This window comes from Peromyscus californicus, unplaced genomic scaffold (assembly GCF_007827085.1).
Source record: "Peromyscus californicus insignis strain IS unplaced genomic scaffold, ASM782708v3 Scaffold_6__1_contigs__length_162567912, whole genome shotgun sequence".
Classification (NCBI taxonomy): Eukaryota; Metazoa; Chordata; class Mammalia; order Rodentia; family Cricetidae; genus Peromyscus; species Peromyscus californicus.
In genome coordinates, this window is record NW_026294584.1 from 16242589 (window position 1) to 16270071 (window position 27483).

A 27483-nucleotide genomic window follows, 5' to 3' on the forward strand; every position below is an offset into this window, starting at 1 on the left:
TTTTGACCTTAGCCATTCTGACAGGTGTAAGATGGTATCTCACAGTCGTTTTGATTTGCATTTCCCTGATGACTAAGGATGTTGAGCAATTCCTTAATGTCTTTTTTGTCATTTGAGATTCTTCTGTTGAGAATTCTCTGTTTAGCTCTATAGCCCATTTTTTAATTGGACTGTTAGGTATTTTGATGTCTAGTTTCTTGAGTTCTTTATATATTCTGGAGATCAGCCCTCTGTCAGATGTGGGGTTGGTGAAGATCTTTTCCCATTCTGTAGGCTGTCATTTTGTCTTATTGACCGTGTCCTTTGCCCTACAAAAGCTTCTCAGTTTCAAGAGGTACCATTTATTAATTGTTGCTCTCAGTGTCTGTGCTGCTGGTTTTATATTTAGGAAGTGATCTCCTGTGCCAATGCATTCAAGACCACTTCCTGCTTTCTCTTCTATCAGGTTCAGAGTAACTGGATTTATGTTGAGGTCTTTGATCTACTTGGACTTATATTTCTTAAGAAAATAACAAGCTTATGTGACTGTGCATGTTAAGGTGTGGGAAGGCAGGAAAGTGACATACTAAGTAGAATAAAACTATCAAAAATGGGAACTAGAGAAAGTATTATTTATAAGTACAAGAAATTTTTTTTTTTTACTGAATGTGCCCAAGATCTTCATGATAAAGATAATCAATGGTTCCAGTTACCTTTGAATTAGGTCAGTAAATACCTGGAGGAAGCATCATTAGCAAATTGTAAGTGGGAATGTGCACATTGCTATATAACACACAAAATGAAGTGGAAATAACATTCCACAAATTTTCACAGTAACTTGAGAAATTTGTATAATTTTAATGTGTACTTCCTTCATCTTGTTTACTATGTATGCATGTGCATGTGTTCCTGTATGTGTGTGAATGTGTGCATGCATTTGTGTGTGTATGTGTTTGCATATGTGCATGTATGAATGCATTTGTGCTTGTGTGTGTATGTGCATGTGTTTGTGCACGTCTCTATGTGTGCACAAGTGTGTGTGTGTGTGTGTGTGTGTGTGTGTGTGTGTGTGTGTGTGTGTGTGTCTGTGTTGACACAAAATCTCCTGTTGCAGGGGCTGTTCTTGAACTGCCGATCCTTCTGCCTCTGCCTCCTAAACCCTGGGATTGCAGGCATATATCACAGTGCCTGGATTTCCTTGTTTAAAAGTAGTTATTTCTTGTTTCTTGTGTGAATATTTAGCTCAGGTCACATAGCATTTTAAATTAGTGTGCAGTCCTTGCTGTGGTAAAGGTGTGTATTTGCCACGCTAGATGTCAGGCATGTATTTGTGGTGACATCATTGTCACACTTGCATGGAGATTAGAGTCCTTTGGTTTTAAGTTCATTAGGGAAACAGAGATCTTCACCTTGTACCTTTTACATTAAGAAAACCAGTTCTGTTCTTTCTAAACATACAATGAAACTTTTTTGTTGTCTCTTAAATATGTCTTTTCAAAAGTTTTATTAAAGGTATTTGTGTGCATGTGTATGTAGGTGTAGTGTGTATACAGTGCCCAGAGAGGTCCTACTGTGGATGATATCTGATCTTAATTTGATTTCTCAGTTGACATACCCTTTCTGTATTCAAGAAGAGGGTCTGTCTGCAAACAGCTAGGACAGGGATCTAAGGACTGAGTAGCTACTGAGGACTTCCAGTTAACCTCTATATGTAGACTTCCTGTGTCTGAATGTCACTGTCCCCACTGACACTTCTGTATGTAAGCAGTATTGCTTCTAGACTTTCCTCACTGACACTGTGATATTTGTGCCTCTGTGTCTTACTGTGGTAATCTAGTTACTGTTTATTTTGGAGCATCTACAATGTGATGATATGTGGCTTTGACAGAATATAAAGTAGATATATATTCTGTTTGTCATCTTTATCTTGGAATCTTAAAAAGTTTAATTATGAATTATTCTTAAGCTTGTGATTATATAAATCACTGCATAATTTGTTAGTTTTGTTCACATTAATGCTGTGAAGCATGTACCATTTTGGTATTCATCAATTGTTACGTTTATTAAATGTGACAAAGGTCACATGAGTGAAGATACTCAAATTAACAGTGATTACATTACCATCAAATCCTTAAAATTTTAGAGACATAAAAAAATCTGAAGTGTGTCTTTTTAGGATTTTTTATTTCGGTAGAAATATTTATCTTCGCTAATTGTTGTTTGTTATGACTTGTCTTAATGGTTGCGGTGGTGGTGTACACGGCAATATGCATTCATGTTGTAGAAAACTGGCTGGTGGCCTGAATTCAAAACAATTATTCAGACTATAGACCCTTTGGGTTTTGCATTTACATCACTAAATCCTCATTTTTTTTTTTTTTGAGACAGAGCTTCAGTATTGTGAGTTAAATTCCAGGTTCAGTGAGTAATTTACACTCTTTTCTAGCTCTCTCTCTCTGACACACACACACACACACACACACACACACACACACACACACACACACACACTCCAGTTTTAAATCCTCAACAGATGCCCATGCTTCATCTCCATTTCATAATCCAGGAACTAAAAAGCTAATTAGTCATGGCAACTATTTGCTAAGTAAGAACTTTCCATATGGGGGATTTTTCATTTTTCCTTGATATGTGACCTGCTTTCTAGCTTGGAGCCCCAGTTAGCCATCTCTGTTTCAGCCGCGATCGGGGTGTCTGGAAGCTCAAGTTGATTCTCTTTTCTCCCCCTTCTAGTTCATTATCTGGTTTACTTGGATAAGGAGCAGAAGCAGTGAGGACAGTGTTAGTAATGTAGATAGAAATTTGAGAATATGTTGAAGGAAGCCATCTAAATCTGACAATAAGACAAAGTCACCATTGCAAGAGGAAAGAGCTATGGGGAGAATATGATTATTCACAGAGTATTTATTAGAAGAAAACGAAAGACCAATGATCTTTATTTATAAAAACAAATCAGATTTCAGCCCACTGAACAGTACTGTGAATTGACAGGCAAATTGTAAAGGGGTCGAAGGACACTTGACCATTCTTTTTTGATAATAGTATCTGTAACAGGTAAATGGGCAGCTTTTCATCCCAAGGGCTACAGCAAGATTCTCATTTTATGTGCCGCATACTAACATTGTAGCAGGCATTTTCCAGTTTCATTTCAACGTTCCACAGAACAGCAGTGTAAATGTGTCTGTGAACATGTGTGTATGTATGTATGCACATGTGTTTCAGAGTACAGTAATCCTTCACTAAACTACCTTAGAGAGTATGTCAGATACAGAGAGAAGGTGACCATATCCTTTTTTAAGTTAGCACTTGTCTAGCTACTGTAAATAATACCTGGAGCTGTTACCACCTCCAAGATTCGTCCCAGCTGCTGAGCCCCTCACTCTAATGGCCGCGCTGTTCCCTTTGTCTGGAGGCCAGGGATCAGGAGGGTTAAAGCCCTGACTGTGTTGGTGCATTGAAAGGCAGCTCTGTGCATTGGACACCAGTGGAGTTGACTTCCTGTATCCAGGCCCATCTCTTTCTCTTTTAGTTGGGTTCCAGTTTTCCTTTTATATTATTTTGTTCGGAATATACTTTATTACTTTCTATATAATAAACCTAGTATTCTTCTATTTTTGGAAGAACCTATCCTTGGCAAAGAACTATGAATGTTAATTTATAAATAGATGTTAACCCTTCATTTTCCAAGGGTGTGATAACTTTTGTTTTTAAAGATTTATTTATTTATTATGTATACAGTGTTCTGTCTGCATGAGTGCCTGTACCCAGATCTCATTGTTGGTGATTGTGAGCCACCATGTGGTTGCTGGGAATTGAACTCAGGACCTCTGGAAGAACAGCCAATGTTCTTAAACTCTGAGCCATCTCTCCAGCCCGTAATAACCTTTTAAGATATAATTAGTATATGGATTTCAGGTTTAAGTATCCAAAAATGTGACATGATACCGAAAAGGCCAAATATAGCAAGAATTGAAGGAAAGTTAATTTTGAAAAAAAAATCTAATAAAATATAGCATTCTCTTAAAGTTACTGAATTTTTATAGTTTTTAAAAATCTAATTCAAATATATACATACAGATTTAATAGCCTTCCTATGTTTTACCATATTACTAGTGAACAAAATATTGAGTAGGATTTGCCTAGTGTCAAATACTTTATTACTCTTTTCAGGAAGAGTATATGCCCTTTCCTATCTAACTTGGGCATGACATATTCCTTGCTTAGTTAATGAATTATCACTTGCTTTTGTGTAACTTGGTCAATGCTTACTATCATGTCCTGTCCATCACCCCAGAGATTACAGTGCTGTGTGGTATTGTCTTTGAAGACATGTGATTTATTCTCACATACATGTAATCTATGGATGTTTATGCATGTACGTTTTTATATATATTCTTATTATGTGTTACCTGTGCTTTTAAATTGTTTTGGACACACAGATTCAAGATCAGTAAATATGATTCTGTACTGCCCATTCTCATTTTTAAATGAACACACCCTGTGCATTAACATAAAAATCCCATAATTGTCTTTGATGTTGTTTCAAATTTCGCATAAATGTGCAATTCTAAATAAAATAAATCTGAGTGATGATCGTTTTCCGACCTTTTTAGTAGTCCCTTGTTTCTACCCTTATTTTAACTTTCCGTAACCTCGTTTTCTCACTGGGGGCTGTGACTTTGCTTTTGTTAGCATGGGCTTTTGTATCATGGGTGGTATCAAGTGTTCACTGTGTGTGCGGTCACCTTCTTTGCCAAATGTGTCTTATGCTCATCTCCTTGGTAGAAATTATAGCCAGTTTCAGATTATGAGTATGGTAATTGTGTGCCAAGCCCACTAATTAGTTAGATGTAAATATTGAGAGATATTTTACTCAAAACTCTCTAGTGTGACTGTATGAGATTATTTTTGGTATAATTGATTCAAGTTTGAATGCCAGTGCTGCCTTTTAAAAATTGGCTGAGGCAAATTTTCAAACGTTATGTTCACCCTAGAATCAGGAAAGTACAACCTGAATTCTTCTGTAACTGAGCAGTGAAGTTTCATTCTTTTCCTTGCAACTTGTTTTCAACAACCTTTTTTTTTTTTTTTTTTTTTGGCAAATTGTACCAATCAAGAAAAGGGAGGGGTATTGTGAACTCCGATTCACTGACTAGATGTTGGCATTAGAACCAAAAGCGTGTTATGGTGCGAAATAGCAGTGGTCTATGCTTCTAGAAACCTCGAGGTTCATACTTAAAGTACCAAGTATTCCTGCTAAATATGTCATGTGCCTGGGAAAAGTTTTATTGTTGGAAGTGTTAAAGTGTCTAAACTTTAAGGAAAAAAAGAATGAAATTGTTGTTTCACTGTATTTGTGCCCTGCCTCAAGCAACACACACACACACACACACACACACACACACACACACACACACACACACACACACACACAAAAAAAAAAAAAAAAAAACCAAAAAAAAAAACAAAGAATGTGAGGGGAGAGGTAAGAGATCTTTACCTACAAGGCAGTATGCTTCATGTACACCGTAGGGACAGCTGTAAGTTCCCTCTACCATGGCCATAACAGACATTTTGCAGACCTTAGTGCTTGAGAAGCCTTTCTCTAAACATGTGCTATTGTACATTGTGTGTTAGTCCAGCCAGGAGAAAGCGTTTCTAACCATGTTTTTCCCAGAGATCTCTCATTCAAGAGAGTTTTGATTGGTACTATTTTGGAGTTTGTGGCTCACAGGCATTCTTCCCCAGACAATCAGGTTTCATAACTAGACAGAAGTATTTAGGAAAATTTTAATATCATTGCTTCTCATACACCCTTCCCTGTTGTCTTGGGAAAGCTTGCCGAAAGTGCTGTAAGCAGGGAAAGGATCTGAGCGAGATTCTGTTTCCTTTTAATTGCACAGAGGAAGAATGCTGTGGCACATGATTGATTTCATTTGTATTTCTCTCAGAGTTGTTAGCAAATTCCTATGTAGTGAAGATGTTTTATTCATCCTTATGACTTTTATAATCTTTCACTCGTTTATAATGCCCTGGAAGATTGATACAGACTTTCAGGTGACTTACCAAAAAAAAAAAAAAAAATCAAACCAAACAAACAAAAAGAAAAGAAACAAAAAACTGAAATGGATCAACAATGTCTAATATTTTCTTTTTCTCATAATGTGTCCTAAAATTAATATGTTTAAAATTAAAAATTATATACACTTGAAGGTTCCTGCAATATAGTTCATTTTCTAAGTCACATGTCTCTTGTATGGCCAGCTCTGGTATGAGTACTATTTTACCCTCAGTGAAAGCTAATGAAGAGGCCCTCCGGTCATCCTTCCATACATGCTGGGCACGCTAGCCAGGTACTGTCACCCCAGTCCTTGAGAAGGTGAAGCCAGCCTAGACTATACGGAGAGTTCCAAGCCAGCCTGAACACAGTGTGATATCTTTTCTCCCCACAACCCCCAACAACTACAAATCCAAACCAAACAACCAAACCAAAATGATTCTAGACTAGTCATGTTATTTACTGCTGTCTTCTTTCTGGTCTTGATCTCTTCTTTCCACCTCCTGATCTCTCCCTGTTTCAAATTCCTTTTGCTTATTGTTGCCCTCACGCCATAATTTTATGGTCTTCCATATTTCTGAGAGGGTGGCTGCAAAAAGTGATTTCAGAATTAAGATATCCTTGAGTACTATTCCAGACCCTTTTGTTTCGTATGTGTATGTGTGTGTACATGTGTTTGCATGTGTGGGCATATCTGTGTGGGGATACATGTGCAACATACGTGAATATGCATTTGGAGGCCAGAGGTTGTCTCCATCAGTGGTTTATTTACTAAGTCAGTGTGTCTCACTGAACCCAGAGTTAGCCAGAGCTGCTCGTCTAAACAGCCTGCTTGCTCCAGGATCCCGTCTCTGCTTCCCATATTGGTACTGGAGATAGGTTTCCAGGCTCCCCTGACTTTGTGTGTGGGTGCTGGTGATTGAGTTCAGGTCCACATGCTTACGTGGTAAACACTTTGTCCACTGAACTGTCTCCTCCTCTTCTGTTTGGTGGTACTTGCAGGGGAGCTGGTCAGGCAAGAGATACATGGCTTGGAAAGTGAACTGTACTGCAGTGAGCTTCAAGTATGTATAATTTTTAATTTTGAGAATAATTCATTTTAGTACACACTATGACAAAAAATATTAAACAATTTTAACTTCTTTTTGTTTTTCAAATTCTTCTGGTAATTCACTGTTTAGTATATTCCATTCTCTATATCCTTCTGTTTTTATTTTTCTTTCAAAACTCAACCTTGTCTCAAAGTACCATGAACGTTTTGAAAAGTGATTACTTGAAGCTGATACTGTTCGCTCTTCTTATGTGGTTTAGGCTTGTGAGTGGTTTGCTGTATGACATCTGAACCACACTAGGTAGCCCTGTCCTCCCTTGACTTTGGAGAGCACATTCAATACAGCTATAAATGAGCTGTAGAATATCTCATAGGTTTCCACAGATTTCCAGAATTGTCTCCAAATTATACATTGAATTTGCTTAATTTCAAAAGGGAAGACTACTTGTTCCCCTTCAGAAGTTTCCTAAGACTCCTGTAGATGTAAATGCATTTGAGTTTAAGAATTAGCGTCCGCAATATTGAAACTACTAGAGACACAAAGTATTGGAGCATGAATGTCTGCATTCCTTTTATGAGTTTGACTCCTTTTGTGGGGCTGTCAAATCCTTCTCTATATGATGTTATTCCCAGAAGTCAAATAGCAAGTATTTTGTTTTAATGGAAGGGATATTTAAGGTTGCTGGTTTTGCATGATGGGAATGTGGTTGGAAATGTCTCCTGCATGCTCACCAGCCCCAGGCTGCTCGTGCATCTTGGATTGAGAAATGACAGCTGCAAGCATTTAGGCAGAATTATGGACAGCCACACATAGGTTTATTATTACCACAAAGGAGGAGAAAATGTTAAATGATTAAAAAGAAATGTGTAATTCATTTAGAAGTAAACTGTTCCATACTGGTTATTGCAGAAGAATTTTTGTGTAGCATAATCTACTTTTGTCTTAATTACTTTTACCCTCCCTAGGGAATATGTGTGTGGTTTATTGAGAGAATTTCAAACATTTCCTGTGTGGTTTAAAACCAGATAAAAATAAAATAGTCTAGAAATAGGCTTTGTAATATTTGAAATAAGTTTGTTTAGAAATAGTGAAATATTTGAGAATAATATCATTGCTTGTGTTAGGATATATAGATTGAAGACTATGTTGTCTCTTGTAGTATCAGAAGCACAATACTTCAGTTATAATTGGAACCTCAGAGGAAAGAGGTGGCACCTCTGTGCTAGTTTAGAAATGCTTGTTTTTGTTAAAGATGCTGGGGAGTTATAATGCATTGGCATTGTAGCCTGAATAACAGTTGATTGCTTGCTTAAAGTTGACCTAACACCGCAGTTTAAAAAAAATAGTTCTTTCTTATATATCCTAGATGCAAACTCCCTACATTAGTTGCCTGGAATGCCTGTGATTTTTGTCTTAAATGCTGTGGGTGGAGCTTTCTTTTCATTTCTCTTCATTAATGAATGATTCTCATATTTTGGAACTTGCAACATTATGATTTGATTAGTTGTGATTTAGGACTGAAATAGGTGAGTGCTGTTAAACTTCACAGGGAAAAATACAATGTCAAAGTCAATTTAAACCTGTGGGCTGCATGTAAGAGCAGTTTGAACATAACTGCTCAGTAATTTGATGTTTTAATTTTTGTAGCAATCTGGGTTGTTTAAAATCAAGCTTTTACCTTGAGGGAAATGCCTGTGATTGCTGTAGAAGAAAGGAGTGTTCAGCTTCTATAAGCTTTCTTCCCCTCTCTGGAGCAGTGACAGTTCCCTGGGGAATTGTGTGATGGTAATGAACTAAGGTTAGATAGATTTAAAAGGTTAGATAGTCTTCCAAAGTTCATAGTCACTATGAAAGTACTGTTTTAATATGATACTGACCTTCTGATGGCGTGCCAAAAAATGTAATCTATCATGTTCTTTTCCTATTGTTGTGAACAAATATCTGTTAGGAAGCAACTTACAGGACAGAAGTATTTATTTTGCAACACAGTTGAAGAGATGCAGTTCCTCTATGGCAGGAAGACATAGCAGGTCTGTGAGGTGCTGATCATAGTGCCTCTCCAGTCAGAAAAGCAGAGAGAAGTGGATGGTAGTGTTCACCTGACTTCCTCTTTTTACCATTTTTTTGTTTAGTTAAAACATCATCCCAAGGTATGGTACCACCCACTTTCAGGATGGTTCTCTGGAAACACGTTCATAACCGTGTCAGGGTATGAGTTTCACAGAGGATTCCTATTCTTATCAACTGACAATGATAATTAATCATCACAGTTTAAAAAAAGTTACATGTGTCATGTCCTAGACATGGTACAATGTTAATAAAGGTAACCTTAGTCAGTTGCTACAGTTACCACCTTTTTCACATTCAGAGTTATTGTTATTGCCATAAATTTGTGACCACATGAGATACCCCTGAAGAGTGAATAATGGCTCTTTTCCTTTAGAAAATTACAGTGTTTTTATTTGCAGTGTTTTGATCTCTTATAATCCAGATTACCATTTAAAGGTTCTCTATAATGGTTATCTTGCCTGGATGAAGAGGGGATACCTAGAATCAAACTGGATTGTGTAGTAAGAGGATTTTCAAACAATCCAAGGGCAGTGAGGGCCTAATATTTGGATGCTTCAATTTATCTCTCTTAGCAGCTAGTTCCTAACATTTAACATATACCATGTTTTTTTTTTACTGTATACTTCAATGTACTTTTGTTCATAAGTTATATTTCATTAATTTCATAATAAAATTATAGCTGAGCTTTGGTGTTTAAACATAAAATTAGCGCAGGTATTAAGAACATAGAAATTGTGAATTAGTTTTTAGTCTCTGTATTATCTCCACATTCTTATGCTTAAGGCTCAGGTTGTTTTTCTTCTCACTATTATAAAATTTTTACTAAGTGTGAGCATATTGTCTTTCCTCTCTCTGTCAAGTGGAAAATTAAATCAACAATGTAAAGACTATGGAGGCTTTTCATAGTAATTTCAAAATGATGGGTTTTGTTGGTTATCCTCTCTAGGATCTTTATTTTTAGCCTAGATGCTTAAAAATAGGACTGTGCTATTTTCATTCCCATATTTTGGCAGTGCTTCTGAAGAACATCAGACGTAACTCAGCTGTGGACATCATACTTAACATTACAAGTGAACAGAAACAGATACATACGTTTGGGAAGGGACTTTGTTTGTCTGATTAGGAAAGTCCCTTCTATAAGCCTAGGACATTCAAAAGCAAAATTACCCCAAGGAACTTGATGATTTTTAAATAGCAAGTTTGATTATTTGGAGCCAACCACTGAAACCTGAGTTGATGAAGAATAAGATAGGCTAAAAGATCCACAAATATATAATGAGTGCTGGGCCATACCTCACAATTGAATAGAATCATTTCTGCCAGTGGAAAATGGGCAAACCTTCATGTCCAAGAGGTTGGCAGAGTTTCAATAATTTTCTCAGCCGCAGTGTTCTGTGGAAGTGTGTTGTTTCTGTCTAAAAAAAAAAAAAAACCAGAAAGTTGAATTTGCCATCCAGCCCTTGCCTGTCTTCCCTTCTGTTGCTGGTCTACCCTTCTCTCACCCCCCTGCCCCTCTGCCCTCTCCCCTCCCTCCCTCTTTCCCCTGGTTCTCTTTTTAAGAGCTATTTTTGCATGGACCTGTTTTAATATTGCCATGCTGTGGTTTTTCATTCATGTCTTGCTGGTTAAGCCTCATGACTGACCGGCACGTGACTGCTGGTGGTCACTGTGGTTTGAAAGCCTGCATGTGACTTAAACTCTCCAAGACTCTACTTTGCTAAAGTATTTATGGGGATGAGGTCTTTTCATTTTCTGTGGTTTCTCCATGCCTTGCACTTTACAAAGCCACGATCCTCTCCTGCCTTCTAATATGATCCAGCCAATAAGAAATTCCACCAGGATGACCAGCAGGTTCAGGACCGTACAGACTCTTTTGTTGTGAATATTTAGTCTTCAGTGGGCTCTCATTTCAGGCATCTCCCCAGACTCCTCCTTCCCCTAGCAATGTTCCCTGAGCAATCAGCAGTAAGGAAGGAACAGATAGCCAGGTGGGGCCGAATCGTTAGAGCCAGGCTTCCTTCCTCTGTTTCTGTGTGGTCTATCAATCTAGCCACACTTGGATCCACCTACTCCAAGGAAGATTGATTTGAAGTTCCTAGGCATCAAATATAAACCCGTCAGACAGAAGCATCTGTAGTTCTTCTAAATGACATTACCCTGAAGACAAACAGCAGTGGTGTGGTGAGTGTGAGGGGGAGAGGTGGGCCCATCAGGGGAGGAAAGAAGAGAGGCCAGTGCACACAACTCTGGAGACTTCAGAGGGTGAGCTGCTTGAAATGCAGTCTTCAGGGAGCTGTGCTGTAAGTACTGCTTCAGGATTAGAAGAAATTGCCAGAGATGAATCCGGACGGATCTGAGAGGATCTGTCCATCACACAGGAAAGTGATCTGTTTGTCACTTGCCACAGAACCTTCTGCTCAAAACTGAACCCAGATTCACATTGAAAAATGGAAGGATCAAGGTACCTTGTGATATCATTGTTTAGCCCCTTATTTCCACACTAGTCCAAATCATAAGGGACACACGATCCAGAACTGAGGAAAGAAGTTAAAGAAAGATTGAATGAAACTTGTAAGTTTGCTGCATCTGATTCAGACCAAGGCAGAATGCTCTGTTTAAGGGGGGGAGGGGCTGTCTCTGTCTGTCTGTCTTTTTTTTTTTTTAAACTACAGTAATAGGAAGAAATCGTTAGAAAACAGGAAGGGGAAACAAACAGCTTTTAGTGTGGGTAGAATTGTTTGTGGAACACCAGTACTATACTGGACAGCAAAGTCTGGCCTTGCACTCCTGTTTGCCCCTCCTGCACCCAAGATTCTTCAGACTCTTGATCCCGAACACTCAGAACAATCTGAGGCCCGTGGTGTATATGCTGGGTCCCTCTTAGTGGTTGAGCATAGAGAGCAGTATAATGTGAAGAGGATGTGTATGAAGATAGGCCTCACGTGGAACCATGAAATGCTGCCACCTAGGAAAGGCTTTTTTCCCCTCTCACTAGATTTTTAGTCTCATTTTTTATTTCAATTCTTCCAAATATTCCTCCCTAATTTAAAAACAAGACAGAACATCATCATCATCATCTCTATTATCTAATGTGCACTGGCATTCTGGAAGTAGTATTAATTTTCACAAATGGACATCTGAGGTGAGTGTGCTGATTGTCAGTCATTACACAAATGAAGCTGATGTAACAGTGAGAGGTGTGACCTACACAAGGTGACAGAGCTGCCACCAGCTCTGTTTGAATCTGGATGGTGTCCCTGCACACATGACCACAAACCATGTGTAAAGAAACATGGAGTCAAACATTTAAAGCCTTGATCAAAATACCAAAGATATATATTGTTTAAAATGTGAAGTAAATATAAAGGCTTGACTTGAAAAGATCTCATTTCCTAAGACATGTCTCTGGGAAACCTCTCTGCTGCAGGTCATGATGCTGGGTCACAGGGCAGACATTAAGCAGGTCATTGGCCTCCCTCAAGAATCAGGACTTTTTGCTTCATTTTTATTATGTTTTTTTTTTCTCCCAGCTTTGTTTTTTTTTTTCAACAACATGCATAAATACTTTATTTTTGAAAAGATGAAAACAATTCAGAAGTAATATACTATCCACAAGAGTTAAACAATGTTAGAGCAAAGACTTTGTTATATTTTTAGTACAAAATCATCATGTGTTGTATATGTAATGTCATAAGAGTTCTTTCTTATCATCCAACACCCCATCCCTTTCCTTGTTGATTTTGGAGGTGCATGTTAACAGATGCTTAGCTCTTCCTTCATTCCTAGGAGTTTTCATGTTTGATCTTACTTTGTGAGTTGGTCATCTCACAAAGTATGATAATTTGTGGAAGTATATTTGTGACTGTAGAGTTTAGTTTCCCCTTCCTTGCCTCTGTCTGGGTTGACCCTGTCCCTTGGAGACTAGATGGATAGCATCTCATCCTTTCCTGTGTCCTGTGGTAATTTGCATATCTTACTTTAACATTTGAAGGACTTTCCATCAAAGTCATCTGAATTTACTTTTTTTTTTCCTTTGGCAGTGGGGGCATGGTTATAGCTCTTTAGTTCTCATTTATAGAATAAAATGTAGTAATTAGCTGGTTTTAGAAAAAAATTATTTTTATCTAGATATCAAATATATTGAATAAATGATGTTTGTAGTAATTGGTCTGTTGTGCTACTGCTGTGGTATATTTTAAAATCACTGCATCTTTGACTTACATAATTTTTCTCTTTTCCGTTTTAAAGAAGGCATTGCTATCTAGTCCAAGCTTGCCTCCCATTGTTCATCCTCCTGCCTTAGTCTCTAAGTGAGGTGGTAGGAATATCATAGGATGCCATCATATGCAGTTCTCCTTTTGTGTCTTATTCTCAGTGTTAATTATATCTTGACCAAGTCCTCTACTTTAAAAGAAGTCCAGTTCTCCAAGGTTGATTTGCTTCGTTGTGTTACTCAGGAACCAGGTTTATTGTCTCATACTTTCAGGGGTGCAAGTACAAACAGCACAGTGCTGCCTCTGGCTAGGACTCTTCTGGCTGCACTACATCGTGACGGATGAGGCCAGGGTGGGGGCACGAAAGATCCTATAGCAATACTGAGCGCCATGAGGAATTCAGTGTCTCCTGTGACAGCTTGTGTCTCCCAGACATGAGGGCAGGTGTTTGTCATTCCAGCACTTTAGAGAATTTCTAACTCAAATCCAGTGTAGGCTACATAGTGTCTCAAACAAAATGAAAAAACCAACCAAAATCTCTCTTGAAAAATTACTCGGGGCCCTACAAGAACTAGTTTTATCCCTTCCAGTGACACACCCCCAATGACCTGATAACCTCCCACTAGACTCCACCTCTTTGAAATCTCAACAGTTTAGCACCATGTCCTTTGAAGCAAACTTCTAACACAGGAGTCTTTTGGTGAGAAGGAATACTGAAAAGACATCCCAACCACAGCAGACACTATTAGTATGATTGGACATATCTTCTGTGCATCATTTTGCTTGTTGTGTGTTAAATATTAAGCCACTTAGCTATCGTTCTTGTCCTATGTATCTATCTTATATCAAACATACCCAGACACAGAGGCACAGACACACACAATGCATGTATTACCTTACACATTAAAAGTTTTCATATACAATTTTATTTGTTCTTCAAAAATAAATGTTCTTAAATACTTATTTGTTCCTTTCTGAAGTTGATGTTAACATAGCTACATTTGAAAGAATGGGAAAGTAAATAATACAAGCTATCAGTTTTAGATCAAAGTGAATCCCTCAGTTGCTTAAATGCTTGAAATAAAACTTTCATATAGTTACTCGGGAAAAGCCCCTGGACCCACTGTACTTATATTTTAAGTTTGTTTTAATGACCTTATCTTATATGTAAAACTCTATACATTTATGTCAGCTGTCTGGTCTCATAGATCTTAATTTTCAAATTAAACAGTTCCAACAGTATGGAGTTTGACTGATTCTTTTTTATTTATTTAATTTTTTTTTCATTTTACATACCAACCACAGTTCCCTCTCCCTCCCATCCTTCCAATTCCTCCCTCCCCACCACATCAAGGCTGAGCAGAGTATCCCACCATAGGGAATGGGCTCCAAAAAGCCAGTTCATGTAAGCGGGTAAATCCTGCTCCCACTGCCAGAGGCCCCACAAACAGATCAAGCCACACAACTGTCACCCACATTCAGAGGGCTTAGGTTGGTCCCAAACATCAATCCAAAGTCTGTGGGCTCCCACTAGCTCAGGTCAGCTGTCTCTGTGGTTTTCCCCATCATGGTCTTGACTTCTCTTGCTCCTATAATAGCTCCTCCTTCTCTTCAACCACACTCCAGGAGCTCAGCCCAATGCTTGGCTGAGGGTTCCTGCATCTGCTTCTATCAGTTGCTGGATGTAGATTCTATGATGACAATTAGGGTAGTCACCAATCTCATTATAGGTTATCCTTTTCTTTGAGTCTAATATCCACTTATGAGTGAATACATACCATGTTTGTCTTTCTGGGTCTGGGTTACCTCACTCAGGATGACTTTTTTCTAGTTCTACTCATTTACCTACAAATTTCATTATGTCATTGGTTTTTGTTTTTTGGGTTTTTTTTAAACTACTGAGTAATACTCCATTATATAAGTAAATGTACCACATTTTCTTTATTCATTCTTCAGTTGAGGGGCATGTGGCCACTTGAGATTCTTCTGTTGAGAATTCTGTTTTGATCTCTAGCCCATTTTTTAAATTGGATTGTTTGTTATTTTGATGTCTAGTTTCTTGAGTTCTTTATATATTTGGAGATCAGCCCTCTGTCAGATGTGGGGCTGGTAAAGATCTTTTCCTATTCTGTAGGCTGCCATTTAGTTTGACTGATTCTTATCCCCTGAGTGGTTCTAGATAAAGGACAGTGCTGTCAGAACATATATGGACCAGCTCTTCTGTCCATTTTAATTTGTCCTTGGACGGGCTAAGCTTTCTCAGAACTGATTTCTCCTGCAGACTTTCTGAGGTGTTGAGAGGACATTCTGCCCCTTGCAGAGCTAGTGCTCCTTACAGGTGCTGTTACAGGATGCTCTCCATGCTGCTGTGATACCTGGCACTCCCAATCCGTAGCTGTGTCAGACCTTCCAATCTCCTCAGAGAGTGACCTGTGTGTAGTGTATCATATGGGCAGCAAAAGCTCATCATGAAGGATGAGGCTATGCTCAGCCATGTGTCATCAGCAGTTGCCATGTGTTGTACAATCAAGTCCCAGGAACAGAATTTGAGCTGTGGACATGATGGTTACAGCAAAGTCCTTGAATGCTTTGTAAAACTTGCATGCCCTCAGTCACCCAGGCCCAATAGACACAGAAACACTTGATCATACATTTTGTCTTATAAATTATGCGATTCCTTACAATAAGAGAACAAAACTTTGGACTAAACTACTGCTTTAAGAAACCTTTGGGTCATTCACCGTATAAACAAAAGTCAGTCAAGGAAAGATACTATTATTGGCATATTAACTTCTCATGCTTGAAAAGTAACTGCATATTACTGTTTTAATTCATAACTGTCTGTCTTTTTTAAGTTCTTACTTTGAATATGTTTTTATCAATTTATAATTTATATTTAAATATAGTCAGTTCTTAAACTAAAAAATATTTGTGTGTTTGCATGTGAAAAATTCCAATTATTAATTTCATTATCATATGGTTTCAGATGTTTCCAACTCACATAAAGTAAACAAGAACTTAAATTCATTCATGGAAAACTTGTGATTGGAGTTTTGTAATGTATCAGAATATATATTCAATGAGGACGTTGATACTGAGCAAACTATAGACGTGTATTCCCTTTAATACATGTGTTTGACATCAAACCTAAAGGTGGAGGGGGTTCTGTTCTGGTTAAAAATGGGGAATGGTGGAGCTTGCAACTGCATACACTAAAATCCACCCCCATGTCCTGTATTTGTTTTGTCCAGAAGGTAATAGTGACTTTGAAGTAGAAAAATATTGATTCATCATGCTATAGCCAGAGGGATATTAATACATTTCCACTCTTTTTTCCAGCACACTGATTTATGTCAGTACATGGACAAGCACCCTGGAGGACTCCATCCAGACAATGTGAAGGTAGGAAAGGGGATTTAAAAGCCAAGGGTTCACATTCTTCATATGTACTTTTGAGCCTAAGATTAACATCTCTATGATCATTTACAAGTTTTAAAAAATCTTTTGTATAAAGGATATCAAATTTAAAAGAACCAGTTTTTATTTTAATTGGTAGAAATTATGGTGTTTTATCATTAAGTAGTTTTACTATAGAAATATTTAGATTTTTTTTCTGTACTTTGTGGTAGCTTTTACATCATATATTTTATACAATACTGTAAATGATAATTTCAGATAACTGAGTTAAAAGAGCATTTGTAATGTATAATAAGCTGAGAGCATTTTCTCAAGTTTTAGCAAAAAATATACAATTTGTTTTTCTATAGATATTTACTATATCCTATTTCTCTTGAGTTTTTCATCTTTGTTTAAAGGATGTTTTCATGAAAAACTAAAGGAAGATAAGAAAAAAACTGACTAGAATTTGTTTATTGTTATGGTCACACATTGATAACTGTGTATTTTGCCCCCATTGCAAGGATTCAATCATTTATACATGAGATTCCTGCTGTACTTAAGAGTTTTATTAATTTATATGACATGTTTTCAACATTGTACTAAAATAAAATGTCAGATTACTACAGAAAAAAAAAAAAGGAAGGAAGAAAGTGCCATGCCAGCAAAAGGGAGATGGTGAATGGTGGTGGAATAACATTTTGAAAATTTTGATGCAAAACTATTTCCAACCTGGCATCACATACGGACCATCAAGTGAAGACTGGGGATAAATTGTATTTGTGCCCATTATAATGACAGCATCACAGAGACGTGGTCTCTTCAGGACCCACATTTCACAGAAAATAAACATCAGAATTTCTGAGAGTGAGACACTTCATGAAGGACCTTGGCCCTCTGTTCAATGTTAACTTCCCTATGCTATGAACTACATTAAATTACTGTGGTCAGCTGTATTATGACTTCATAAGCAACTGGTCACATGAGTTTATTCCCATTTTCATATTGAAGATAGTAAGTAATCTTTTCTCTGACGTTACAAATAATTGGAAACTAGACACAGTGAGTTTGAATACCCTGTGTTTGACATCTGACTTGCAGACCGTGGATACTGACAGCCCCATCTCCTTGGGAGCCACTCCCCTATTTATATGTTGCCTTTTCCTCACTGTTTGCTAAGAGGAAAGTCACTCCTCCATGGTAACATTTAGCATTTTCACTGCAGGTGAAACTATTCTCAAAGATGTCTGACAATGACATAGTGACAGATGTCCCATAGGTATTTCTGTTTGATATGTTAACATATTTTTTCATGTGGTCGTATTTATTGTCACTTAAATCTATGAATACAATGAAGAACATAATGATATTTACTAAATTAACAACTGTTCATGTGCTGTGTTAGATATTGATTAAAAGGAAACCAGTTGAGCTAAAAAGAAGACATTGAACAGTTCTATGTTTTAAGAAGATTTGAAAATCAGGTGAAATGAGTATGCCCTGGGCTGTCAATGGTTCAGTGGGTCAAAGCACTCATCACACACAGAGTTGATGACCTACTTAGAGTCACAGGATCCTGCATTGGAAGGACGGCACCCACTCCAAAGTCTGTCTTCCTCAGTCACGCTGTGACATACATGTGCCCACATTCACATACAAATCACACACAATGATAATGAAATATTTAAATGAGAGCATGTATTAAAAGGCTGTGTCTTTGTCACTCATCTAATGCTCAGTGTTTGGCTAAACATGCCAGATATCATCAAATGGTCATAAGATAATGCTCAATAATTATTATGGTTAAAAGAAAGAAAAGTGAAATGATCAAATTCTTTTGCATACAGATTTGTCTGTTTTGAGAACTAGTTTTCTCAATATACATCTTGACAATGTGCAGAAATAACATTTTAAACATTTATCTTGAATTCACATATTTTCTTTGTTTTTAGTTCATACATACTTGTTTATTATAAACCGTCATCAGAGTAGGGAGATGGCTCCATGGATAAAAGTCCTTGTCACCCTAGGACCCACATGGTATAAGGAGAGAGCAAACTCCCACAGGTTGTCCCCTGACACACAATGTCACACATGTCACCCCCTATAAACATACAGACAAATAATATAATTGATAAAGTCAATGTACTTGTGACTTAAAGGCAGTTTTTAAGTTTGATTTGGGCAGAACTTGATTTCAAGTTCCACAAATATAATGTATCCTGGGAGATTAGAGAGAAAGAAGGCACCTGGACCACCCTGTGGCCTCTGACTCTGCAGGAGCATTTGAAACCTTTTAAGTTAATTTGGTACTAATTTTGGGCAAAATATTTGTGAAAGTTTTATTATTTTTGTGTAGCATTCCTGGGAAGTACTAGAATAAGCTAAAGGAAATTAGTCAGTGTTAACTAAATTTCCCAAACCATGCTGCTACTTTAATTGCTTACCGAATGTGTCTGTTATTCATATGGCATTCTGAAATAAATATTAACTCTTAACTAATAATTCATTTCTAAGTGTTATGTACATTTTTGACAAATGAGTGATTTCAGCAATTAGTTACTTAGAGGACGACATGAAGGCCTGAAGACAGGCCTTATTATAAATATTTATGAGGATTAAAGACATAGCAACCCATTTCTACAGCATGAAAACTGGTGTTTAGGAACCTGCTTAGCTTTCTTGGAGACTACTTGTTTTTCCACATTTTTAAATACTATCTAATTTAAAGCATGTTAGAGTTTGGTCACAATTGGATCACACACAAAACTTGTATCAGTTTGTGATCTTATACCTATTAGTGAGTTGTAGATTGGCTATTGAATTTTTTAAACAACTGAAACAGTTTAAATGTTCCCCTTTATTCAGGTTTCATGTATTTAAAAATTGATAAGCTTGAAAGAATGGAAATTAAGGTTCATGGGGAAAAAAGGAAAGATTAATTGATGCTGTCTCTAGCTGACAGACATAGATGTAGATGATGGTATCCTATTATCATGATGAGATTGAGTCTTCCTGTGTTTTATGTAATGTATTTCCATTTCTGTGGTAGAATGACTTTTCTAGATGATTCTTTGCAAAATTATATTTCCCATTTAAAAAAAAAAACCTAAAAATGACCAGAGTAATTTTGAACTTGCTGCTTTATTCCCTGAAGTATCTGCAATCCTACTGGTATAAAAACTAACTCCAGGTTTTCATTTCAGATAAAAATATGAGGTTTATTATGGTTGAAAAGTTGCTATCTTTCTTTCATAGTTCAGAGAACAAGCAGGTGTATAACAGATAAAATAATGTTATGCCAAATTAAGACTGTCTTCTACAGATGGCACTGAGAATTGATTCCTAAGTGAGACTCTGATGTTTAGAGAGAAAACCAAATGGCACCTGATTTTCTCCACAGTCTTCATTAGAGCTCTCATTGAGCTAGTAATGATGCCCTCTGATGCATTGCCAGGAATATTACAGAGCTTTTCCTAATTCTGTATGTTAGGAAATAAGATTTTTTTCATGAGCCCATTAAATAGTGTTGTTTTTTTTTTTTTTTTTAAATTCTACATTCATTCTTAGTGCCTGACCAGGAATCTCCTGAAAATTTTTATCCTAAGAAAAAATAGTCCTTGTTTAGAAATTCAAGAATTGATGATAAAATTATAGTAAAATTGTGTATATCAGTCCATATTGTATTGACATACAAGGGGCAGCTAAGCAGTGAATTTTAGGATTAGCATGTGGGGCCAGCATTCAGTGGGATCATTTGCTGATATACTTGTTAACTGCTTGGATCTGCCAGAGGAATCAAGGCCAGCTAATTAAACAGTACATTCCTCAACTGTAGTGTTTTAAAACTCATATTTAAAGGATGATAGGATGCAGTCATTGGAGGCATGTTATATGTAGTTGTAAGGCAGAAGCACCCACCTGGAAGTGCCCATTGGGAACAGGGAGATGTCATCTTGGGATTCAGACTTTAAACTAGCTTATTCTCCCCACCTCTTTCCATTCAGCCTTGGATGTTGCACTGGACACCAGTGTTTTATGTTTATCAAGACAGACAGGGATACCCATAAGGGAAATCAGCAGGTGCAGTAGAGTTGCACACTTGCACACTCTACTTATGACTTTTCTGATTGTCTTGGCTGAGCATGGCTTTTGTGTGACAGCTAGGTATTATAATAGGTATTATCTCATCGCTGTGTAAATTTGTATTACTTCACACACCTCTGGGAGGTTATTGAGAGAAATGCATTGGTCATATATACCCAAACTCGCAAGTCTTTGATTATTACATTTCACTTGAAATTATTTTTTTCTCTTTGGTGTAGCTTCCTTTGATGTATATTCTCCAAGAATTTTAGACTTGATTCATTATTTGTCAGCCTTTCAGATTTCAGATTGTATCTTTATCTCTTTCTTAAACAAATTCACATTGCCCTTCTTGATTCATATCAAGATATTTTATGCTGCTTTTTGTCTCTAAGATATTGTTATGGACACAAAAAAAATCATTGAAATATAAATGCTTGTTCATTTTCATTGTGTGAGAAAGGAATTTCTGCTAAGTTTTTAAGTTTGGACTGATTATTTCATTAAACAGAATCCCTGTGTTCTGGTAAGTTTCATGTCAATGTGACACTAGCTACAATCATTTGGGAACATTTCTTAATTGAAAAAATGCCTCCGTAAGATTATCCTATAGGCAAACCTGACCAACTCCTTGATTAATGATTGATATGCGAAGGTCCAGCCCACTGTGGGTGGTGCTGCTCCCTAGGCAGGTGGTCCTGGTTTGTGTGAGAAAGCAGGCTGAGCAAGCCATGAATGAGCAAGCTTTGAGTTCTTGTTCTGACTTCCTTTCATGATGAATTGTGATATGCAACTGGTAACTGAAATAAATCATGACCTCCCCAAGTTATGTCTTGCAAACACACCTGTTCTAGATCTTGCAGCTTCAACCGGCTTACTCTGGGCGTTTCTGTCCAAGAGCATTGTATTGCCTGGTGTCCACCATTATGCTGAACTGTGAAGGAAGGTGGGTGGAAAGCAATTGATCTGATGAGCCCAACTTTTGAATAATATGAAGGCAGTTATTCCCACAAGAGCATGCCACATACCTCAAAATCTCATCTTTAAAAACTATTTCTGTTCAGAAAGCTTTTATCTTTGGGAAAAACTTAGTGTTCCACAATCTTAGAAATGTAAATTAATTTTTATAGTATCTAGGAATTCTGAAATATGGTATTTATCTTTCTCAAGACATTATAGGAGTACTAAAGAAAAGTAGAAAGTAAAGTAGAAAAACCCATGGGCATGGATGTAGTGAGTTTCTACCATGCATGTTTCTTTAAAACTGGATGTAATGCAGTGCAGAAAATGCGTCCATGTAGCCTGATGCGCTGACATGGATCCCTGTGTATTTCACTGTCTGAACAGTGCACTAAATGCTTTCAAGTACATGCAGAGTGACACGTCAAGGAGTAGCTAGTGACTTATGTTATTGAACAGCCAGGTTTTTTTAAAAATCCATTTCACTTGTTATCCTTGTATAACCTTCTTACTATTGCTTAAAATCTGACACATCAAATTCCAGTGATGCTTTGTAAAGTAAAACTATTTGGACATAATTGAATATATTAAAAATTAGGACTCAATATTTACATTAGAATTTTCAAGCTTAATTAAGTGGAATGAGTCATGATGAATCATTCTATAGATTCTCCCAAACTGACGAACTAGCTTTTCAAGAAAAATATTATCTGATACAAGTTATAGAATATTTTGTCAATGTTTCTAGTTATTTTTCTAGAACGATGGACATGTAACAACATCTAGAACAATGTGCACCATAATAAGGTCTCAATAAGTGGTTAATACTGCAGTCATTTTCTTTAGCATCGGTTCCATTGTTATTCATAGAATTGTGAAATGATATAATTAATGGTTCACATAGCTGTTAAAGGTATCTATCCAAGACTCAAGCAGTCCTTCTTAAAATGAGAAACATAAGATACAGAAATATTAAACAGCCTCCAGATGACAGCAAAGTAGATTAGCTTTCTTTGTAGGAAACTACTGGCAGGCCATGGGGTTGTGCCCTGTTGCCCATAGCTCTTATTGTTATATTTGATATTCTTTTTTATTTTATAATTAATTTAATTTTATATATCAGCCATGGATTCCCCTGTCCTCCCTCCTCCCAACTCCCAGTCTTCCCCCCACAACCCTCCCCCCATTCCTGACTCCTCCAAGGCAAGGTCTTATATAATCTCTAATAAACCCTAAATTTACTCCTTAAAGGAAAATTTTTCACACCTTGGAAATTTGCACAATGTTCACCATGCTTAATCCTGTATTAAGGAGAACCTTGTATATTAAAGAATCCTTGTATCCCTGGTTACTCATAGAACCTGATGACTAGACAGTAAGATAAAGTGCGCCTGAAGTTACATCTTAGACACTGGTGCAAGGAGTTACTTTCAAAGCTCGCTGCTGTGTCTCTAATGTGTCTGAAGAATTAATGTAGCATATTAAGTTCCATAATGTATAGCTTTACAAACTCACTTTCAAAGTTATGATTAAAATACCTGCTTTTTATCCTTCTAAAACTTGTTTGACAAGTTTCAAAATGGAATAACATATTAAAAGACACTTTTAAATGAAATTTGTTAAGTTTTATCTTCTTTTTCTTATACATATACAGCAAGGTGATTCTGTATATTAGTAAGTGTTGCATTAATAAAGAACAAAAAAAGGGGGGTATTTCTAGGAAGTATATGCCATGGCACTGAGATTGTGAATTGTTCCCTGCAGAGAATGACAAGATGTGGGGGCTAGAGGTCTGCTCCTGACAGAGTGGTCCCCATTCATCATATCATTGTTTAAGGCCCGTCTCATTTGGTATTTCAATTACAGAAATTGAACATACTCATACTGGGGTGTAACCCTTCAGAGAATGTGAAGATCGGTTTGGAAGAAACTTTTCAGAAGGATTAAGTAGGATATTCCATGACCAGGTGTTCTTGGGAAGACCTCCCGTACACTGCTGTAGAGAGATAGGAATGTGACTCCAAATATAATCTATCAATCTTGCCCATGGTACTGTCTGCTGCCATAGTATTTATTTCTAGGAAGATTTTTTGAATAGAAAAAGGAGACTTGAGAACCTTGAATTCATTATATGCTAATTGGTTCTTTTATGAAGTTGAGTTCATTTAATAATGAAAGCACGTTGGTATCTGTTCAGCCATGCTTGTAGTAAGCATCAGAAGTATGACTGACTACATTAGGGATAATGTGATGTGGTCACGTTCACAAGCATTGTGAGAACTTTGAGGAGGCTTGCTGCAGACTTTCCTTTTTTGTATTCCTTTATCAGAAATGCAGACTTTGAGATCAAAGGGATTAAATAATATAGGTAACAGTACTTGGAGCGACGTTAGCAAGCAGTAAGTCTTTATTCCTTTTCATCTGTACGGTTCCACTGGCATTTTACTCATTTTAATAACCAAGTTGATCTGATTCTTTCTCTTGGCCTGTGTGGGTCACTCTGGTGGTCCTTTCCCCCTTAACATCCTTTATTGTTTTGTAGAAGGTCCTGTGAGAGCTAAATTGTGGTATAGTTTTACAACATCTGAGAGACCTGGCATTCCCAGAAATTTAAATGAGAAAGTTAGGTCCTTGCCTGATTGTGCATAAGGAGAACTCCCCCATGACTGAGTATGGTTACTGTCAGTTAATGTCAGTGACCGTGGTTAATACCCCCGAGTATTGCTGAGGAGTGGCACATAGGGTGTTCTACTTAGCTCACCCAGGGGCAGAGTTCTTAGTGCTTCCACCCTGCCTACCAGCTCCTAGACTGTCAGCCACTGGAAGATGGTATTTGTAAAACATCTACTCTTCTCCCTGCCCTTTTTTCTTTTCCTCCTCCTCCTTTCTCTTCCTGCTTTCCTCTTCTTTACCTTCCCTTTCCTCCCTCCATCCCTTCTCCTTCTTTCCTTCCTTCCTTTCATTTGTTTTTTTGACAGGATCTCATTATATAGCTCAGGCTGGCCTGGAACTTGCCATCCTCCTGTCTCAGTCTTGAGTGCAGGGATTCCAGATGTGCAGTAAACACCTCAGCTTTGGTGAAGTTTGATATTGTCATCTTGACACACTTACATCTATGACACTTTGTTGGAAATTTTACAGTTTTGTACATTATCTTCTTTTTTTATTCTGAATTTGTTATGCTTGTGGCCATGGCCTCAAGTTTTCTCCCCAGAGTAGCGGCAGTTTATCACACCATTATTTCAGTTTCTGTGGCCAGGGAATACATAGCCTAATCTCCTATCACATATTCAGAGTGGTGAATTTCCTGAGTTGTTTTCTTCTCACAGGTAATCTTCATATAACAGCAGCGTCAGCTCTGTTACTTTTTTATTGCTAGATTGTCCTTCCTTGGACCTGCAGGATACTGAGTGTGAACTGTAGTGTGAAGGTCTCCTAAGGGGCAGGGATCTGTTCGTGTAACTGTCGATCTTTCTTTGCATGATGGTTCCTGGCAGTGTACATTTGCTGTCTTGATTTTATGTTTTTTTGGGGTCATGTTAGCCCCCAGATTTTAGAGCCTTTGTGCATTTGAAGCTGAGTGTGTGATCTCTTCCTTCCCTAATACTGGTTTTAATCTTCTTCAGCATGATATCCTAGTTGAATAGCTTCTGGATTAACACAAGGATTATATATTTTCACTAGTTACTGAGGGTATTAGAAGAGGAACCCTTTGGTCCTGCTTAATCTGCCCACTTCTGTTCTTAGCTGTTTGAGAATCCTATTCCAGGACTTACTATCTGTGATCTTTTTTATCTGTCCCTATCCAGATGTCTCTAAATCCATTTGGTAATACCATTAGAATTGCCAACTGTGTATCCAGTTTATGATGAGGCATAAGGGATACAGTCTGTGGGAGCTGGGGTACATTCTGTACTGCGGGTGATATGTTCAGAAACTACACTGGGAATATAGAGTGGGAGTGCTTTATCCAGAGCAGAGGGGCTGGGAAGGTGATGGGAAGATAGTCAGGGAAGGCAGCAAGGACCAGGGTTCAGAGTGGAAAACCAGCACGCCTGTGAGTATGATGTTGCAAGATCTCTTAGAGCTGGGGAATAGAAAATCGTAATGACTGAGCACCTGGCTGAAAGCAGAGTTCAGATCAATAGGTTCAGAGGCCATAATCTTGGATGTTCATATGCTGTCCTATCAGTTTGAGGAAGCAGCTTCTATATCAGCATTCCTACATGTGTTGATCCTTGTCCATAGTTGCCATAGTAGATTAGCAATCGAGCAGTCTTGGCTTGTGCACTGGCTCTTCCACTTAATTGATGAGAAATCTTGAGAAACTACACTGTTTCCTCATCACTGTGATGGGGATAATGATAGGGTGTACTTTGTGTTATTCCTGTCAAGTTGGAAGCATGGCCATAGTTAAACAGCCAAATCCTCAGTCCTATAGTTACTAAGCAATGCCTAGCATCTTGGGCAATGCCAAATTTTTCTTAACAAAATGTTTATTTTTAAAATTTAGTATATGCTGTCTACATACATGTATCTCTTAAAGATATTTAAACTCATTGCATTTTAATTCACCTACTTGGCTTCCTTCTAAACTAAAGAACTAAGGAATTTCATAGAAATCATAAGCCTTAATTAAGTCCTAGGATAAGGAGGGATTAGAAGTGAAGAGTGATGCTAGTGATCATCAACTCTTTCCATCTTCGACATCAGAAGAGGTGAGAGGAGGCAACCTCTGGAAAGATGCTTGTTTTCTTGAGTCTTTACGCCAGAAGTCTCATGTGTTCTATCTCAGAATAGATGTCCACATCTATCTACTTGCACTCTGGAAATAGTAAGCCAAGGCCTTCTCTTGCCCATGCATAGTTATCACTGATAAAGATTTTTTGAGGTGAACTAATTGTACTGTCATTTCAACATGTTATGTCAGTAGACAAGTGTGCTTGGATCTCATAGCCCTGGTTAGTGGGAGCATTCCAGAAATGCTAGCTTCCAATGCCCTCAAGGAGTTGCTAATCATTTCCACTTGAATATTTCAGAGTGATTCAAGCTTTGGTCTTTTAACTCATGTTAGATTTCCTTGGCACAGCCTTTTGATACTACCTGGATTTATGAGCAGGATGTACTTGGTGCATAAATGTAAAAGCATGTTTGTTTGAGTTTTGTTTTGGGAGATTCACTGTTTAAATACTAGGTCAGTGAGAGTGACTTTGGCTAGCAAATTATTTAAAACTAACTTTTCACAAGTGGGCCTTTGGGATACCAAGTGAATCATACTTTTGTTATCAAAATAGAAGCATTCGTTTGATACGAAACTCCAAAGCAAAGGCCACTAGTAATTTTATAAATTATTTGTCACATCCAAACTATTGCTCTTGAAGCCTTGCTGCCTGTGCTAGGCTAGGTTAGCTCTACAATTAGTGAAGGTACACATCTATCTTCAGACAATAGCTAATCTCTACAGCCATATGTATAAAGGCATCCTGATCGCAATTTGCTATTAATTGGACCACGTGACTTTTGTTTTCATTGTCTTAAATCATGTTATCTTTTCATTCCTTAAACATGTTAGTGGGTGGATCCATGGATGTCGATTTTTATAGACTCAAATAGGAATAAATGTTTATCTTTTATAGTGTTATAGATTGCT

At 37.5% G+C, this 27483-nt stretch overlaps 1 protein-coding gene across 6 annotated transcripts in view; it reads left to right on the forward strand.

Moving 5' to 3' along the window:
• The window catches only part of Cdk14 (cyclin dependent kinase 14), a 587756-nt gene that overhangs the window by 279379 nt on the left and 280894 nt on the right, over positions 1–27483 (forward strand). For all 6 annotated transcript variants that reach the window (XM_052720087.1, XM_052720086.1, XM_052720089.1 and 3 more), the window contains one exon: positions 16731–16793. In XM_052720087.1, coding sequence (XP_052576047.1) covers positions 16731–16793 — 63 coding nt within the window. The remainder of the gene's footprint in view (positions 1–16730; positions 16794–27483) is intronic.